Source organism: Panthera uncia, unplaced genomic scaffold, assembly GCF_023721935.1.
Source record: "Panthera uncia isolate 11264 unplaced genomic scaffold, Puncia_PCG_1.0 HiC_scaffold_1747, whole genome shotgun sequence".
NCBI lineage: Eukaryota > Metazoa > Chordata > Mammalia > Carnivora > Felidae > Panthera > Panthera uncia.
The window spans coordinates 1-18,871 of record NW_026058412.1 but is presented as its reverse complement, the minus strand read 5'-3'; the positions used below and the strand labels follow the sequence as shown (position 1 = coordinate 18,871).

The window sequence follows — 18,871 nt, the reverse complement described above, 5'->3', positions numbered from 1 at the left end:
GACAGAGGGGAGTGAAAACTGAATCTGGAGATCTGTGTTTTATTTAGTCTTAGATTCAAATTCATTCTTAGTCTTTGTCATTGAAATAATGTTTATTTTTATCTGGTTATAAAAATAACATATGTTGGGGTTTCTGGGTGACTCAGTCAGTGGAGCCTCCAATTCTTGATTTTGGCTCAGGTCATGGTCCCGGGGTTGTGGGATTGAACCCCAGGTTGGGCTCTGCACAGAGTGTGGAGCCTGCTTGAGATTTTCTCTCTCTCTCCTCCGCTGCCCCTCTCCCCAACTTGTGGTCACTCTCTCTCTCTCGGAAAAAAAAATATGCTTATTGTATTAAAGATTTGAAAATATAGCATGAAGAAGGAAATAACTAGCCATAGCCCCACTGCCTAGATGCAACCTATTATTTTTAGGTATTTTTTTCCAATGTCTCTTCTACATGCAAATATTTTACATAATTGGGATAATTGATTATAAGATGATTGGTTTAGCTATGCTGATTGCCTTCTTGCCAATGTTAAGAGCCTCTGGTTAGTTGTATTTTCTTCTAGGTTTTATGATTGTATTCATTTAGATATATTTTTTAAAGTTTATTTATTTTTGAGAGAGTGGGGGAGGGGCAGAGAGAGTGGGAGAGAGAATCCCAAGCAGGCTCTGCACTGTCAGTGCGGAATCCGACGCAGGGCAAGATCATGACCTGAGCTGAAATCAAGAGTCGGACACCTAACTGACTGAGCTACCCGGGTGCCCCTTATTTGTTTATATTTTTATCTTTTATTTTTCAATATATCTGGAACTTATCCCAATGTATGATGTGCATAAAGACCTAACTTAATATTTTCACCCAGAGTTAACCAATTGCCCCAGGAACGCTTCTTTCCTCTGGTGTGATGGCAGTTTTTGCATGCAGTGCATTCTTCTATGTAGAATGGGCCAGAAACCCACGTTCCCAGACTTTCTTCTCCCTTCACTGACTCCAGAGGCTACAGTTTCTCTGTATCTGGCTGGAGACCCAACTCCTACAGCTACAGACAGACACACATGTTCTTACCAGCAGCTGGAAGAAGTACTGGGATGTTTTTGGGTTCTTGGGAAGCTCCTGGAAACAAAGATAGAGGAGGGTCACTTCATGTCTTGGGTTCCACGCAAGATCAATTCAAGGTTGTCGCAGGACAATTTCTGTAAGTTTGAGAGTCTTTACCACACTTTCAGCTGGAAATCTGCCCTCATGGGTCTTCTTTTTCAAGCCCCACCTACAGGCTTCCCACCGATGTTCAGAACGACTATGGGAACATGCTGTGAGTTCCAAAACCTTGCTGGAGTCACCATCTGATTTATCAAAGAAAGGTCTAGCCATTTCCAAAAGCAGTTAAGGTTTAGAAGCACTTTTTAAAGTTCAAATATTAAAAAAAAAAACCAACCAGTTATAGGTTTATGGAAGATTTAATTCCTCCATTAACAAGCATATTTGATTAGCCAGAATGCTCTAGTCCCTCTTTAAGCCAAATAACAGAATGTTCACCTTATAAAGGGGTAGAAATCTACAAGTATCATTGCTCCTCATCCGCTATGGCCAGTACAGATGCCTGTGGGTGTGCACACACACATATGTTCCAACGGCACCCACATCAAGGTAATGCCTTTGAGTTTCTGTGTGCTCCATGCGTGTTACGTACATTACATCGGCTAACAACCCAATGGGGTTGGTACCATTAGAATTTTTTTTCTTACAAATTAGAAAGCTGATGCATAGGGAGGTAATGTAATTGCCTAATGTCTCATTACTGATTGACAGAGTTGAATTCATACCCAGGTGCTTCTGACTCCAGAACTCATCGATGTGAGGATTTTCATGGGTAGATACAATCTCTTTCCATTGCCAATTTATATAAAAGCAGGCTTTCACATCTTTGTAGAGCTTTACAAGTTACAAAACTCTTGCACAGCCCTTAGGGACCTGGATTCCTAGCACAGCGAGGCAAGTCGGGTTCGCTCTATGGAAACAGGCCTTTCGTTACCTGATAGATGTTGCCGCGGCAGGTGATCCCATCCCCGATGTAGTTTGGCTTGCAATTACATGTCCTTTCTCCTTGCCCAGTGTGATTGCAGATGGCAAATTCACTACATCCGCCATTTTTCTGGTAAAATTTCCAAGGGGTGGGGGGTAAGAGTCAGCCCGGTTCGCTTGCCAGGTCTGCCAATATTCACAAAGCAATTCTGTACTGAAATGTATTTTTGTACCCACCTTCTAACTGACTGGTTTGCATTATTGCCCTTCTCCTGAACTTGCCTATTAACTCCCTATAGTAAGAGCCATGTATTCACCCAGCCACGTATCCCAAGAGGGCGAGTCCAACCGAGCAGATCTCCAGCTGTAAACGGACAAGCCCAGAGGTGCCAAATGGAAACTTTCTCAGCACATGGGGGTTGACTAGAAAGGGACCAATCTTGCCCGACAGTTCCCAGCTTTAGGCTTAAATCCTGATCTCATAGTGGCCAGGTAATAGTCATCAGCTAGAAGGCAGTTGGTATAAAAGAGATAGAACACACTGTCCTTGTCCACAAAGAGCTTAAAAACTGTGGAAGATGGGACAGAGACCTAAAAATGGAAACAAAGCAAAGTTCAATTCAAAGCCAACATCCATAGGAACACCAAGAAGGAGTCTGCAGCCTAAGCAGTTTCTAAGTGGGGAAAGAATGTGAGCTTAGGAAAAAGAACCCCGATGGGGTTGAGCAAAGAAGGAGGTCAACAGACTTAACGGTCGGCTATAAAATCTTCCTTCCCTCTAATGCTTGTTCCCAGAGCCTTAGTGGAGCATGATATTTGGGCCCAGGAGGGACTTCCTGTCTGTCCCAGATTCCTGCCTCAAGCTGACACAGCTCAGTGAGCTCTTCAAGACCAGTTGCCGTCTCTTAAGGGCCCTGGATCTACCCTGGATTTTACCGTCCCGATACCCGGCCTGCTGTAACAGCACCAAGACAAACCCCCTCTTGTGCCACTTTCCTGCTTCTCTCTGTCAACAAGTCTACACGCTCTAGGTTCCCTCTTACCTCACGGACATTCCCTTCCTTGCTGATCTGACCCCACACCCACCCCTTCCTGCCCTCACAAACCCTTCCTGGTGCCTTCTGAAACTCACCACCATTAACAAACTCCCAGCAGTCTCCAGAAAACTCTCTCCGCCTCTTACCGAAGACGTGTCTGTCTCCCGCAAACGCTGCTCCCCCGCACCCCTCAAGCAAAGCTGTTTTCGTGGCCTGGGGCTGGGGTAGTGTCTTTCCTACTGAGCTTCCAAACTACTTCTACTGCCTCATGCTTCACAGACCCCAGCTCCCTGAGAACACACGGAATCCACGATGGCCCGTTTCTTTGGTCCTGGCGGTGGCGCCTGGATCACCAGCTTTCCCTCCACACCCGTGGCCATGCTTGGTGGCGTGAACGTCTCTGTCAGTGGCCTCCATCTGCACCCTGCGTCTGCCACCACCCCTTGGCCACCCTTGGCTTCGTCTCCACATTAAAGTGGACCCCTCCCGAGGCTCTCCCTCAAGCATCCTGCTCTCTCTGACCACCAGCTTTCATCATCTCAACTCCCCTCTTCTAATGCTGCAGCTCCAGCCTCCTTTGACCCACAGGGGCCTCCCCTCCTTCCAGCTGCTTCTCTCTCACCCACCTGCCCGGTGCAGTTGGCCCCTGCTCCTAGCTTTGTGCCGGCACAGCGGCTGACACAACGGCTTGGTAAACCACTGCCTCTGGGCCGGCCCTGACTCGGGGGGCACTGCGGGACAAAGTCACACGTGTGTGATGTCCGCACCTGCCTTCAGAGCTATCACATCGGTGCTCATCCAGAGAGCAACTTTTCTCTCTCTGGGGAAGACAGTTCACACCTTCACTCCTCCCTCCAACTCTCAACCATTGCCCCTCACTCTTAGCTGATGGGCTCACCTCATACCTCATGGAGACGCAGACACCCCACCTTCCCTCCCTGACGTTCACCACCTGCCTGCACCTGGTCACCAACCCTACTTTCCTTACTTAACAAATGAACTAACAACTGACGGTCTGACTAGTCATTTGCACACGAGGTGTCTGTCTCTTCCCCCTCAGTGTAAACTCTTTAAGGGAAGAGACTTCACTGCTTGGTCACTGATGAATTCCCAGTGCCTAAAATGGTGCCTGGGAGCCGGGGAGCTGCTGTGAGAGGTTTCCTACTGGATATGTAGAAATGCAAGCCGTCTCTGTCCTCACGGGACTAAGAATTTATTTAGAGCGATCAGACGCATTTTTAAGCTAGTTCACAGTAAGGGCTCCACACAGCATGTGCCCACGAGTGACTCACTAACTGACTGGCTCACTAACGAACGAACTGATCGGCTAATGATCTACCTGACTAACAGCCTGACTGACCAACTACCTGCCTACCTACCACTGGCCCTGCTCCTGCCTGGGGCTCACCTGTGGGCTCTGGGGCCCTTTCTCCTCATCCACTCCTGTACCCTCCTCCTGGAACATTCCACCTTCTCTCCTTCAGTATCAGTTTCCTTCTCTCTCTTGGACTGTACTCATCAGCGTAAAAGCATGCCTTAACACTCATCTTGCAAGAAAACAAACTTTTGTTCTTGAAAGGATCCAGTGGGTGGTGGCAGTCATGGGTGCAGTGGCCAAGAGTTAATGACTCTTGTACCTGACTGTCAGGCGCACGTAGGTTCATTGCGTTAGTTGCCAAGACAAGGTGGCCATTGAAAAAACCAGGTGGAAATGGTCCTTGAAGAGTTGCTGTGCAAATAAAGCTGCATGGGTCTGCTTGTGACAGCTCCATGCCCCAGCACCCTGTTTTCTGCAATCATTTCATGTGAGGACATGTTCTCCTGAGGCATTTGCCAGATCGACACAAGGGGACAATCGGGATGAAGCTCAGAGAGGAAGGGCTTTAACTATGTGGCATCTGGGCTGTTCTTACACCCACAGCTGGAGGCTCCGGGTGGGCAGTGATATGAATAAGGGAAGTACCATGCATAGACAGCACTTCCTCTGGGGCTGACCGCTTCGTGGGAGGAACAAGAACCCCTGAAGTGGTCAAGGGTGCAGACTTTGAGTAAGACAGACACGGATTCAAGTTCTGGCTGTGCCGTTTGCTTGCTCTGTACCTAAAAGGTATGCTCATGTCCTAAGCCCTTGTATCTGTGCATGTGACCTCGTTTAGAGAAAGAGTCTTTGCGGATGTAATTAAGGACCTTGAGAGGGGAGCATCCTGGATGAGGCAGGTGGGCCTCAGTAGGTCCGCGGTAGTTTTTAGTAGAAGAGGAGAAGACACCAGCACAGAGGTGAGGACAGAGGCAGAGAATGGAGTTTCTCCAGCTACAACTGGAACCTGAGGGGAAAATACGCTCCAGGGCCCACAAGCGGCCTCTGCATGTGGCCTCCTTGATGCGCCGTCCCCCGCAAGGCAGGTAGGAGGCACCCCAGGCCGGACGTCTCCGGGCCTCGGCCACGGAGCCCTACTCACGGTTAAGCAGGTGTTGATGAACGTGCAGACCTTCCCATCGCCAGTGTACTTGGGCAAACAGTTACACACTGCCTGTCCGGGGAGGGGAGGAAAACGGGTTATTTCACAGAGAGATTCTGCTGGCTCTCACGCTCCGGGTCTATGGTGGTCACGGTGGCGTCACAAGGGTCTATATGTGATATTGGCAAGTTCTATCCTACGATGGTAATTGTCATCCTACGTTTAGCGCACTCGGCACATTTCACTCTAGCACTGGGATCTCCTACGGAGCCTGACTTTGCTGCCAAGAGACTTCATTTATTTATTTATTTATTTATTTATTTATTTTTATAAATTTTTTTTTTTAACATTTATTTATTTTTGAGACAGAGAGAGACAGAGCATGAACGGGGGAGGGTCAGAGAGAGGGAGACACAGAATCTGAAACAGGCTCCAGGCTCTGAGCCATCAGCACAGAGCCCGACACGGGGCTTGAACCCACAGACAGTGAGATCGTGACCTGAGCCGAAGTCGGACGCTTAACCGACTGAGCCACCCAGGCGCCCCTACTTCATTTATTTTTTTAACACATTCTTACCTTATTTGGTCCTTTGCCTTCTTGGCACTCACCCCTTCTGTCGCTTGGGTTGGTAAAAGCTCGGGTGCAAGGAGGCTAAGCCATGACCCACTCCCATTCACACGGAGACCTTGTGCCTCTCCACCCAGGCTCAGCCCCAAGGCATCGGCGCTGGGAGATGCTGGAGGGGGGCTTTGGCCTCACATGGGTGGCCCATGTGAAAACAATCAGTCAGACCCACTGTTTGGCCAACGATGTCAGTGGGGGCTCCAACTTGAGGGAGGGGACACTGTCCACGGGAAGCTGGGGACTGTTTAGTTCACCCCCATTTCCCCGGTGCTCTGCTCAGGAACAAGGGCACAGGAGCAGGCAGGGTTAAAACCCAGCTACGCTCTAGTTACCTAGTTCTGTGCCCAGAAGGAAGGGCACTTGCTCCTAATGTGTCCACCAGAGGGGCGGCTTTTCTTTTCCAATCCACCCAGGCCACATAGCAGAGGTGGCTCTGGTCTGATGTCTGCTTGTTAGAGCCTGGACTCACTGACAGGGTCAGCCAGGGCCAAATGGCAGATTTTCACTCCTCTGCCTCTTCCTTTCTTCTGGGTCCTGACCTTGACCCAAACTGTTACCAAGACACCCACCAGCTGCCCCTCCTGGGCTTAGGTTCTGTCCCAGAGATCAACCCTGGGTCCCTCTCACTGCCTTCTAGGTCTGGAGAAGGACTTGTAGACACCCTGAGCACCAAAATGCTTCTAGGTTTTCCTTTCTCCATATGTGGTTTGAAATAAGAGCTCTGCTGAACCCCAAAACGTGTCTAAGGTAGCCAAATACTGCCTGTTCTGGTTTTCACCAAGACTATATGTGTAAACACACACACACACACACACACACACACACACACACACAATTCTTTCAAAATAAGGGTATTTCCCCCCCCTTATTTTTGGCCTTTTTAGGCACCTGCTTGTTCTAATCATTGGGAGAACTGGCACTGAGGTTGCAGCCTAAACAAGGTTGATAGAACATTCCATGGGACTTCACTTCATCATCCAGTATCTGATGTATATAATTTCCTGACTATTGTGCTTGTTTGGGCTGCAAAACTCACTGTGTTAGGAAGTATGTGATTAGCAGAGGGCCTAAAAACATTATCTTTTTAAAAAATTAATTATTTTAAGCATATTTATTTGTTTCAAGAGAGACAGAGGCAGTGCAAGATGGGGAGGAGCAGAGAGAGAGGGAGAGAGAGAGAATCCCAAGCAGGCTCCGTGCTGCCGGTGCAGGGCCCGACGTGGGGCTTGAACTCATGAAACCACAAGATTGTGACCTGAGCTGAAACCAAGAGTCAGACACTTCACGAGCTGAGCCTCCCAGGCGCCCCTAAAAGCGTTATCTTATGCTGTGGCACATGCATTTCAAGGCCTCAAGCCAAAGAAGATGATGCCTCAGCTTTCTAGGCATCAGAAAGCTGAAAGGAGAGCATCGTCGGAAACTTTCTAGGTGAGTCTGGAACCATGTGGTGTTTGCAGATGTCTACCCCTCCCCACTCAGGAAGCCCCTTCTCCCAAGAACCCCCTGGTCCCCTCACAGCCACCATTTCTTATTCCCAAAGAATGGCCTCTTTAGGGAGTCTTTCAGAATTCCCCCCTAAAATACTGGTTTTATGCTGCTGGTGCCCATAGGTCTGTTCTCAACCCCTTTCCCTCAGGTGTGGGTCTGAAGATCCAGGAATTTGCTCCTAGGAAAACTTAGGACCCTGTGTGGGGGCGGGGCTGAGCTCACCTGGTTGGGTCCCGTCTGTGTGCACTCTGCATTCTTGTGACAGCCACCGTTGTTCTCCAAACATGGGTTGATTTCTTTAAAACAAAAAGCCAGAACCTGGCATGAAAATCCAGCCTCCTTTTCCAATCAAGACATCTTGAGGAACCAGGCAGGATGGCTAACTGGACAAGGGGAGCAGGTGTCAAAGTGTGATTCAGTTTTGTGACAGCTCTGTGGCAGAAGTAAGCCAGCAGGGAAGGTACCAGATGTGGCTTCTCAGAATCAGCTCCTGTGGGCTGGGGCTGTGCCAGCAGGGGCCTCATCTGTGGGCTTGCTTCTGTCCCGCTATTGAGTGAATATGAGCATTTGCAGCCAGGGACTTGAAACAACAGAATCTTGGATCCAATCCAACATGCTAGGAAGGAAGAGAGTTAGGAATGAAACAGTCGCTTGTAACTCTCATCATAAAATTGGTTCAGCAGATTCTAAATTTAGAAGGACATTTTGATGAGGACCAGGATATTTGCTTGGTGTTAAAGCATCTCCCTATTGGTGGCTTATTAGTAGCAATGGGGGAGAAAGTAACTGTACAGTGGAGAAATCAGACAACATCTTGACTGCGTGGTCAAAATTAACGTCACAAAAGAGAGGCAGCTGGAAATCGTGAGCCTCCTGTGTGATAGCCTGAGAAGGATGCGATATCACTCCTGTGATATCGAGTCTAGAATGCACAGTCTCAATATAATCATGGAAAAACATCAGACAAACCCCAAAGGAAGGACATGCTATGAAAAAAAGTTGGGGTGGTGGCCTATATTCTTCCAAAATGTCAATGCCATAAATGACAAAGCAAGGCTGGGGAGCCATCCCTGATTTGAGGAGACTAACATAACAGCTCAATACGATGCCCACTCCTAAACTACTTCCTGCACTTGAGGAAAAAAGCCAGAACAGTATGTAATTGGGTCAGGGGACAAAATTAGAATACAAATGGTAATTAGACAAAAGTAGTATATTAATGGTAAATTTGGGGCACCTGGGTGGCTCAGTCAGTTAAACGTCTGGCTCTTGATTTCAGCTCAGGTCATGAGTTCACGGCTATGAGATCAAGCCCTGCCTCAGGCTCTGCATTGAGCACGGAGCCTTCTTAGAATTCTCTATCCCTTCCCCTGCTTTCTCTCTCTCTCTCTCTCTCTCTCAAAATAAATAAACATTTAAAACAATAGTAAATTGACTGAAGTTGGTAACTGCAGTGGCTATGTAAGAACTTATCCTCATTCTCAGATATGCCCAAGTATTTAAGGATAACGGGAATATGAAAAAAGTCTACTCTCAAATGGTTTAGGAAAAAGAGGCACATATATAAAGAGAACAAATGATAATGCAAGTGAAGCAAGATGTTTGCAATAGTGAATCCAGGTAAAGAGAGAGTGGGTCTTCTTTTATACTATTCTTGCAATACTTTGGTGTGAATGTATTTTTTTACAACTAAAATGTTAAAAGTCAGACAGCATACGATGGTATACCTTTAATAGTAGAACAGTGTATAGCCATTAAGATAATGATTTGGAGAAACACTTACTTTCTGGGAGTGCTGTTCTTTTGTATTGCTAAGCATAGTAAGTATTATGTATCATAAGACAGAACTGTTGTTTAAACAAGTAGGTGCATCCATAGCAAATGAAGTGATACGACCATAGGAGAGTGGTTATTTCTAGAATCCACCCCCCCCAACATATATGCATTCTCTAATTTATCTACAGTGAGAATGTGTTATTGTATAAGAAAGGAACTGATAAATGTTACAAAATTCAGTCAGCACCGTCATGCTTAATTGGAAAAAGTGTCTCCTTTTTTTTCCTTCCCAAGCGATTTTTGGACATCACACACCTTCATACCCCTGTGGTCACCTTTACACACCTCATACGTTCCTGCACAGACTGTTCCAACAGTGGCACGTCCTAATAATAGGATCACTTACCGGGGCTCTGACCGTAAAGCCACTGCCACCGGACAGGTGAAGGATGGTACCCACCTAGACACACGATGCCGTCGCCTGTATAGCCTGCCTTGCACACACACACCCGGCTTCCTGGAGTGGTTCTTTTACAGTCAGCCTTGGCAGAGCAACCTCCATTGCTGGTCTCACAGGCATTGATGGCTACAGGAGGGAGACGCGACACAGAGCCCAGCCGGGGAGAGAGGCGGGAAAAAAAACAGTGATGCATTCTTTACTTGCATGAGAAATGGAAGCTACTTCAAAATGCTGGGCACTGGATTAAGTACGGATAATTCAAAAGAACGCAGAGCATCGGATGTCTTCACTGGTGGATTCTACCAAACATTTAAAGAAGAATAAATACCAATTTTCCCAAGCTCTTCCAAAAACTAGAAGAGGAGAGAAGACTTCCCAGTTCATTTTATGAGGCCTGATACCAAAACCAGACAGAGCCATATCAAGGAAACTCTATACATCAATATCCCTCACAGGTATAAAAACAAAGATCCTCAAGAAAATACTTGTCAATCAAATTCGGCAAGAAGAACAATACACCATAACTAAGTGGGACTTATGCAGGAGTGCAAGGTGGTTTAACATTTAAAAATCAGTTAATGTACTACAGTCTATCAATCGAATTAAAGACAAATCCACTTTTTCCTTCCTCAATAGAAGGAACAAAAGCATTTGATAATATTCAATATCTTTAATAATAAAAGCTCAACAGGCAAAGAATATAAGGAAACTTCCTCAACCTGATAAAGGGCGTCTATGTATGGAATAGAACTGGGGGTCCAGAAATAAACCCATACATCCAAAGTCAATTGATTTTCCACAAAGGTGCCAAGACATTTCAATGGGGGAGAGAAGAGTCTTTTCAATGAATGATATGGAGACATATGGATATTCACCCACAGAAGAAGAATTTGGACTTCAACCTCACAACATGTACACAAAGTGGATCAAGACCTAGATCCACTTGGAGTCCCACGGTGTGATTTTGGACAAGCTGCTCAGTGAATCTGAACCTTGGGGTCCACCTGTTGAGGTTTGTTTGCAGGTTTGGAGACTCCCATCTGGTAACATACATGAAAGTGTTACAGAAATGTGGGTTGCTCTCCTATAACCCTGCTTTTGCTATTTCCTAAAAACAGAGGGCAAGAAAAATATTCCAGTTATTTGCTCCTCCCAGCTGTTTTCACGGGCATACTGTGCACATCTTACTGCAGGAAACATCTGGGACCAGGGTCAGGGTGCCTGCACGCTGGGAGAACCCCCTGGGGTAAGACGGTCTAGAAGACAGGTTGGTATGTTCATTGTTCACCACAACCTGGACTGAAGGCTGTCTGGACAAGGTGCTCGAGAGAAATATGATGCTAAGCGTTTCCAGTTTTCTAGCACCAAATATGTGGTGGGCACCTTAAGAGTATTAGATCCCATTTACCGAGTGCTCTGTGCAAAGGCTGTTCTAAGCACCTCACCGTTATTAACCTCGTTCTCACCAAAAGGTCCAGGGAGGGAGATTCTCTTACTGACAACAACTTACAGATGGGAAAATGATGCAAAGAGCAGTCAAGCAACTTTCCCAAGGTAATACAAGCTATAAGAACTTAGACTCAAACCCGGGAGAGTCTGGTGTGGGGCTGTTTTAAATTCTGCCTCATTCTGCCATTGCACAGAGAGGTTGTTTGGTCCCCAAACCACTCTGCAAGGGACACAGTTTTATGTTCACTTTATAAGTGAGCTAAGGGGGCTCAGAGCAAATAAGAGACCCATCCAAAGCTGTGTGGGTAGTAGGAGGAAGAACCAGGACTCGGGTCCCTGTCTGTCCCATTCCAGAGTCCCCATGCCTGGGTCACATGCTAGGTCAATCAAGCTGGTGTTTTCAAAGTTCCCCAGGTGACTTCAGTTGTGGTCAAGGCTGTGAACGGCTGTTTGGAGAAGAGAACAGGTACGATTGTCCCATGCATTCCTAACCCAACACACGCCCCAACCGCTAACAGCAGTTTTCTCGCCCAGGGGGCCTGGTCGGCTGCCCTGTTACATCCAGGTCAGGAGCAGTGGTTGGTGGTGGCAGAATGGTACAGTCTGCAGGACTTGTGCCACCCTTGTAACCCCCAGCGGTCCCTTCCTCGCTTGCCTGTGCAGACTGTTCCATTCCCTTGGAATCCTGCTGCACATCTGCATGAGGCCGTCCCGTCCGGATTGAGAAGGCAGCTGCAACAAGAAATGGCAAGCGCTGTTTGTGGGGAAAGAATACAGAACATCCACCCACTGTGTCCCCAGCATTCTGGCTCCTGCCCCCTGCTTCACTCAGAGGTCTGGCCTAAGGCTCGGAAGGAGAGTCCCTGCCCAGCACGGCTCTGGACAGGCGGCCGAAACTGCAGAGAGTACATGGGTGGGCATCGGCCCGGGATGAGGAGGACAGCCAGCAATCTTTAGAGGGCCACTTATGTCCTCGGAGCCGTGCTTCCCACATTACTTCTCATAACCTACACGCTATCCAGTAGCCCTAACCCGTAGATGTTATTATTCCCATTTATGAACGGAGAAACTGGGGCTTAGAAGCGTAATTGACTCCAGGTCATGCACACAATGAAAATGACAGAGGCTGATCTGAATTCAGGTCTAAGTCCAGTTACTGGGCCAATTAGTTAAGCCATCACGCCCCTCTGGGAGTTCGGAGTATGACGTTGAAGTATGAACACATAAGGCTTTGCTGTGAATGGGGAGTAAGGTTTGACGGCAGTCAGGGGCACTGGGCTCCCTTGGCGTCTATGAAAGGGCCCCTGTGGCTTGAACTGGGGGCAGCAGCTGGCTTTTTTGCCGATATGCCAGGTAACTCAGGTGGCAGCTTGTTTCGAAGGCTGGATGTGGCAAGTTGATGGTGGCCTTTTCAGAGAGATTTTTCCTTTCATACTTAAATTCATCATAAGTCTTCAGAAAGGGTCTCAGGAAGCTATTACCCCAAAGACAGGGCCTGACATGGACACTCCTAGAAAAGAACCCTCTTTGCATCCCTTCCAGAGAAAAGCTCAGCGGTACGTACTTGGCGCTGGTGTGGCATATCCCATTGCAGTCGTCTTTGGTGATCTCTGCAAAAGAGAACCAAATGCTGGCTCAGTCCTTTCTTACTAAACCTAACTCGGGAGCTTTCTTTGAGTACTTACTGCCCAGAAAAGATTTAATTCCTCAGAAGTAATGATATGCATCACGTGAGCTACGTAAAACTGTATGAGCTTATAAATCCTTGTTTTGCCTTGGCTGCCAGGAAGCTCAGCACCAAATCTGAAGGCTGAATATACTGATGGAGTGTCTACTGTATGCCAGGCTGCGAGGAGAGTAAAACACAGTATCCTCCATCAGGGTCTGGAGGTTGATGCATGTTCCTCTCTGGGGCCTGATTTTTCTACTCTTATTTCTATTTCCTGTGTTCTTTATTCTTTCTAGTTTTTCATCATTTTATTATGGAGTGAAATAAACAAGCAAAGCTTAATTATAACTAATATTAAAAGGCTTTTTTTCCTTTTTTCAAAAAAGATTATATTTTGGGGGTGCCAGGGTGGCTCAGTTGGTTAAGTGTCCAACTTCGGCTCAGATCATGATCTCACGGTTTGTGAGTTCAAGCCCCACATCGGGCTCTGTGCTGACAGCTCAGGGATTGGAACCTGCTTCAGATTCTGTGTCTCCCTCTCTCTCTGGCCCTCCCCCGCTCACGCTCTCTCTCTCTCTCTCTCTCAAAAATAAACATTAAAAATTTTCTTTTTAAATTTTATTTTTAAGTAATCTCTGCACCCAACATGGGGCTTGAAGTCACAACCCTGAGATCAAGAGTTGCTTGCTCTATGAATGAGCTAGCCCGGCACCCCATCCCCCCTTCTTTTGTATTTGCAAAAATAGCCGAGGGACAGGCATATAGCAAGGTACCTATTATCTATTAGCTGAATTAATTCCTAAAATTCCTGGAATAGCATGGGCTTTCGCTCTTGGATGCTCAGTTACCAGATATTTCTCAGCAGGGGAGGATCCAGAAAGAAATCATTAGCAATGAAGAAAGAGTACCCTTTGGGGAGGATGCCCACGTTAACAGCCGTTGGGATAGAATCTTATTAGAGCTGGCCAAGTCACACAGAAGGTCCTGCAGCGGAGACCTGACTGCAAAAGATGTCTGTTTTGTGTCAGGCGGAATCTTGACAGGCTCCAAGGTGCTAAATGGGTACAATGCAATTTTGTGCTGTTATGGATGCTCTTCCTTGAGCCTGGAAGTCTGTGATCTCTCCATTCTCTGTCTACTGAAATCCCAGTCATCTTTTAGGTCCTCCTCTCTGAAACATGCTCTAAACCTTTGAGCCAACTTCAGTTAATAGGGGTGGCTACACGGTGTGCTCTTTTGAGACGGAGGTGGCACCCCTCTCTGGCCTCAGTGATGCCTGCCAGGCGCTTGGGAGTGGGGAGTTTGCACGTGAACAGAGGAGTTTTCTTCCTGGCTCCAGTCTAGAGGCTCTTTCCTCTGTGCTCTCATACTACTATTTTTTGAACACTCTTGACCACTTATTTCCATTTCTAGGCCGGAAGCTGCGTGCGCACGATGTGCACTGAGACCCGGCTGGAAAACTGGGTGAGTGCCAGTCGGTGAATAGCCTTGTACTCTACCCTGCTAAGGTGTGTCCCTTGGAGGCAATGAACTTTCTCCTGGAGGCAATGAAGAGTCATAGCAGGTTGTCAAGTCCTGGGGAGGGGGTGGGAATAATGGTCTTACCTATTGCTATGGCGGGGGTGGGGGCAGATGTTTGTGTCACCTCACCCCTCAAATCCATATGTGGAAACCTAATCTCCAGGGTGAAGGTGTTGGGGCTTGGGCCTTTGGAGATGGTTAGGTCATAAGCGTGCTCATGAATGGGATTAGTGCCCTTATAAAAGAGACCCCAGAAAGCACCCTTGCCTCTTCTGCCGTGTGAGGACGTGAGAAACCAGCAGCTGGCAACCCAGGAAAGGGTTCTCACCAGAGCCCGATGGCACCTGGTCTCAGACTTCCAGCCGTCAGAACTGAGAGAGACGTTTCTGTGGCTTATAAGACATCTCGTCTATAACACTTGTTATAGCAGCCTGAACTAAGACACCTGTGTTCTGGAAAGTTCTCTCTGGCAGCCATGTGGAGGATGGAGTGGAGGAAGCTAGGACAGGAGGCACAGGGACAGACCCCAAGCCTCTCACTGAGAGGATGAGCCACAGGATGGGATGTGGATGTTAGAATAATGCAGACATGCTGGCCAGGGAGGCATGAAGGCCACGTGGGTGGTTTCTAGATTGGGGGGGGCGGGCAGGGGGGGGGGGCTGGTCTTTTCTCCCAGGAGGGAGAGCAGGAAGAGGAGTGAGTCTGGAGGGCTGTCCTTGGGGCACATTAAACATCAGCACAGTGTGGTGTGGCTAGGGGAGATGGGCCTGTTCAGATCCTGTTGTGGGAAAATAAAAATAAACGCATATAACCTCTGCAGGACAGCTCAGCAAAAAGTAGCAAACACTCCCTCCAAAAGTGCAACTTCTTTTTTTTTTAATGTTTATTTTTAAGGGGGGGGGGATGGGCAGAGAGAGAGAGGGGGACTGAAAATCCGAAGTGGGCCCCACACTGACAATAGTGAGCTCAGTGTGGGGCTCAAACTCACCTACTGTGAGATCATGACCTGAGCTGAAGTCAGATGCTTAACCAACCTAGCCACCCGGGCGCCACCAAAGTGCCAACTTCTGATGCAGATATCCCATCTTTAGAAATATCAGAGGATGAATTAGACAAATGCAAAATGATGTATGTTCATGGCAGTGCTACGATGACAATCGAAAATTGGTTTGAGAAAGCATGCTTTTTCAAGCATATTGCATGAAAACTGAAAAATGGTATTTATCTATACTTATCCATGTGGAAAGCTATCCGTTACATACTGTAAAATGAAAAAGTAGGCTGTAGGGGCACCTGGGTGGCTTAGTTGGTTAAGTGTCTGACTCTTGATTTTGGCTCAGGTCATGATCTCATGGTTTGTGGGATCGAGTTCTGTGTTGGGCTCTGTGCTGACAGTGTGGAGCCTGCTTGGGATTCTCTCTCTCTGCCCCTCCCCAACTTGTGCACGCACAATCTTTCCTTTTTCTCTCTCTCTTTCTCAAAATTAAATAAAAACTTAAAAAAAAAAAAGAAAAAGTAGGCTGTAAAACTGTATGTAGAGTGCGGTCTCACACACAAATGTTTATACACCCAGAAAAAGAGTGGAAGGCCAGTAGGTCAATGTAAGACATTAGCGAGAGTTCTTTCCTGCTGTGGGAACGTGAGCAGTTCTGATCTACTTCTTTCTTCTTGTCTTTATTTTACAAACTTTTTGCAGCAAGTAGGAATTACTTGGATTGCCAAAGGAAGTAACAGAGGCGTCATTTCTATTTTAGGAAGAAAGAAATGTAGCTGCTACGACGCGAGGCTAAGAGCAGATCATAAGGACCGAGGGGCTCGCCCTTACCACTGTCACATGACACTCCTCGCCAGCCAACCTCACAGTCGCAGGAGCCGTCACCCGAGGGTCCTTGGCTGCATCTCCCGTGGACACAAGAGCACGCTAAGTGGAAAAGTGCCCACAAATTGTTAGACCTCTGACCTGTGCTCAGGAGCTCATTTATCATTTACTATAAAGTGTCACTTCCTGTGAGAGGCATTTCATTCGCCAACCTGGTTCCAGGGGATCATTGTCGTTAATGGAGGGCTGGATTCACAGGGAGGGCGGGGGCACAGGAGACAGAATCGAATCAGGCCATGATCTGACACAGACCACAGTTGTGGGACTGGGAAGCACTGTAGGTTGCTGACCCGAGCAGGTTGAGAGTGTCCTCAGCTAAAGTCATCTGAGGATTCAGGGCTGTGTGGGACAGCCTGGGCTGGGAGCACGTGTGTTCCCTAAGGTTTGTCCACTAGGTTTATATAACCCTGGTGTGGCATTGCCTTCTTTAATAACATAGAAATGCCAATTCCTTTATTACGCAGCAGTGTCATGAGCCTCTGAGAACTGGCTGGAAGCTTTGGATGCCTTCCCCCGAGAAAAGGTTTCAGCTTTGGGGCGTTGCTAGACTCCATGACCCCATGAATCACAGGTTAGGAAGTCCTGCACAAATGGAAACAGAAAACGCTTCCAAATGACAGAAAGGATCAGCGCTATAGTTCCAACTATATGGTATATGGTCCAATTATAATGATTCATTTATATATTGATTTTGGCTTGGACAGGCTACTGATAAAGCAGTGATAGCCAGGTCCAATTTATGGTGTTTAGTGCAAGGTAGAAAAATTCCTTGCTTTCCCATCGTGGATTAAGAAACTCCTCCCAAGTGCGTGTGTGCGTGTGTCCCTGGGCACAAGGAAGTCAGGGTCAGAGAATGCAAACAGATGATGGTTTTTGTGAAAACAAAACAGCTTAAAGCAGGTGGCTTGCTAAAGGTGAATTAATAGAGTAATCTTTACATAGAGGACAGCAGGATTCAAGAGCAAGGCTTTGGAGCCAAGTAAGGTATGATTCAAATCTCGGTTCTGCCTCTCATCAGGTGTGACCCTGGGGGAAGCCATTTAACTCTGCCTTAATATACTCGTCTGTAAAATGGGTACCAGAACACCCAAGTATATAAGATTCCTGTGCAGACCAAATGAGAGACTGTGCAGGAACGGGCATTTCAGACTATCAAGCAATGTCCAAACCAAGAGGGTAACCAACATGAGGATCCAGGCGCACAGACAAATACAGAAACGTGAGGTTGGTGGGAGAACGTCCACGAACAGATTGGAGGTCGTTTGGTAGGTGCAGTTAGTGACTGGAAACGTTTGGAAACACTGTTCTGTGCATATCGCAGATCATGGACGTCCTTACAATTCCCTGATAGTAGGGGTGGGATTCTGGCCCGCCTGCCCAGACAGGCTGGCGACGGAGCGGCGAGGATCGGGCCCTGGCAGGTTTGGCGCGGGGCCCGGCGGGGTGGGGAGGAGGGTGCGCACCTTGGTCGCATTGGGGGCCGTACTTGCCCTCGGTGCAGGTCTCACAGGCCGTGCCCCCGAAGCCCTCTCCACACTCGCACACTCCCGTGCCGTTCAGCCCATCCAAGCAGATCCCGTTTCCAAAGCAGACGTTCTCGGCTTTCCCTGGGCAGGGCTGGCACTGGGGGCCAAAGAAGCCGGCACAGCATTCTCTCGTCTGCAACCGGGGGGGGGGGGGGGCAAGGCTGGGCTTGGAGGCAGGTGGCCACACCTCCATCCCCGGGTTTTGTCCAGAGCTCTAACAGTGCATGAGAAGTACCCTGAGCGGGAAGGAGCTGAAGGCAGGAAGGAGGGAAAGCAGAAAGGCCAGCGAGAGGCGGGGATGAAGACCAGTGGAAAAGGAGGGCATCAGGAACAGAGAAAAGAATAATGCAGGTGATGCAGGGATGGAGGGGGATGTGTCAGCTGTGGTCACCATCCAGGACCCCGGGCCCCTCCCTGGTGTGCCTTATGTCGTCCCCACTGGTTCTGAGGGTGAGACGCCTTTGCAGGGGAAGCCTTCTGCATTTTATAAACGAATCTCTTGGAGTTAAGGGAAGCCCTCCTGGCTGTGTGCTTTTCTTACTTTTCTAAAATGTTTATTAACGTTTTCATTTTAATTCCACTATAGCTAGCATATAATGTTATCGTAATTTCAGGTGTGCACTATAGTGATTGGACAATTCCATATATTACTCAGTGCTCCTCATGATGAGCGTCATCTTTAATCCCCATCGCCTCTGCCTCTTATTCTTGAGTTTGCCAAAACACAAATGTCTAGGTCACTCAGTGGTGGCCTCAATAAGCGCAGTCACCATCTGTCACCACACGATGCTACTGCATAGTCCTAACTATAGTCCCTATGCTGTACTTTGCATCCCCGTGTCTTGTTTTATAACTGGGAGTTTGTACCTCATAGTCCCCTTCACCTATTTTATTCCCCACCCTCCGTGGCAACGGTGTTCTCTGTGTTTTAAGAGTCTATGTTTTTGGTTTGTTTCTTGGTTCCTTTGTTTTGT

General features: G+C 47.7%; 1 protein-coding gene across 1 annotated transcript in view; it reads right to left on the bottom strand.

Annotated features, from left to right (window-relative positions):
- Nucleotides 1–18,865, bottom strand: part of LOC125917354 (stabilin-2-like) — a 34,950-nt gene extending 16,085 nt beyond the window's left edge. The window contains exons 1-9 of the mRNA XM_049623579.1: nt 17,835–18,865; nt 16,318–16,413; nt 12,867–12,912; nt 11,958–12,034; nt 9,854–9,979; nt 7,840–7,913; nt 5,505–5,576; nt 2,019–2,138; nt 1,052–1,099 (exon numbers count right to left, since the gene is read on the bottom strand). Of these exons, the coding sequence (XP_049479536.1) occupies nt 1,052–1,099; nt 2,019–2,138; nt 5,505–5,576; nt 7,840–7,913; nt 9,854–9,979; nt 11,958–12,034; nt 12,867–12,912; nt 16,318–16,413; nt 17,835–18,090 (915 nt within the window). The 5' untranslated portion in view covers nt 18,091–18,865. The remainder of the gene's footprint in view (nt 1–1,051; nt 1,100–2,018; nt 2,139–5,504; nt 5,577–7,839; nt 7,914–9,853; nt 9,980–11,957; nt 12,035–12,866; nt 12,913–16,317; nt 16,414–17,834) is intronic.
- Nucleotides 18,866–18,871: the final 6 nt, after the last annotated feature.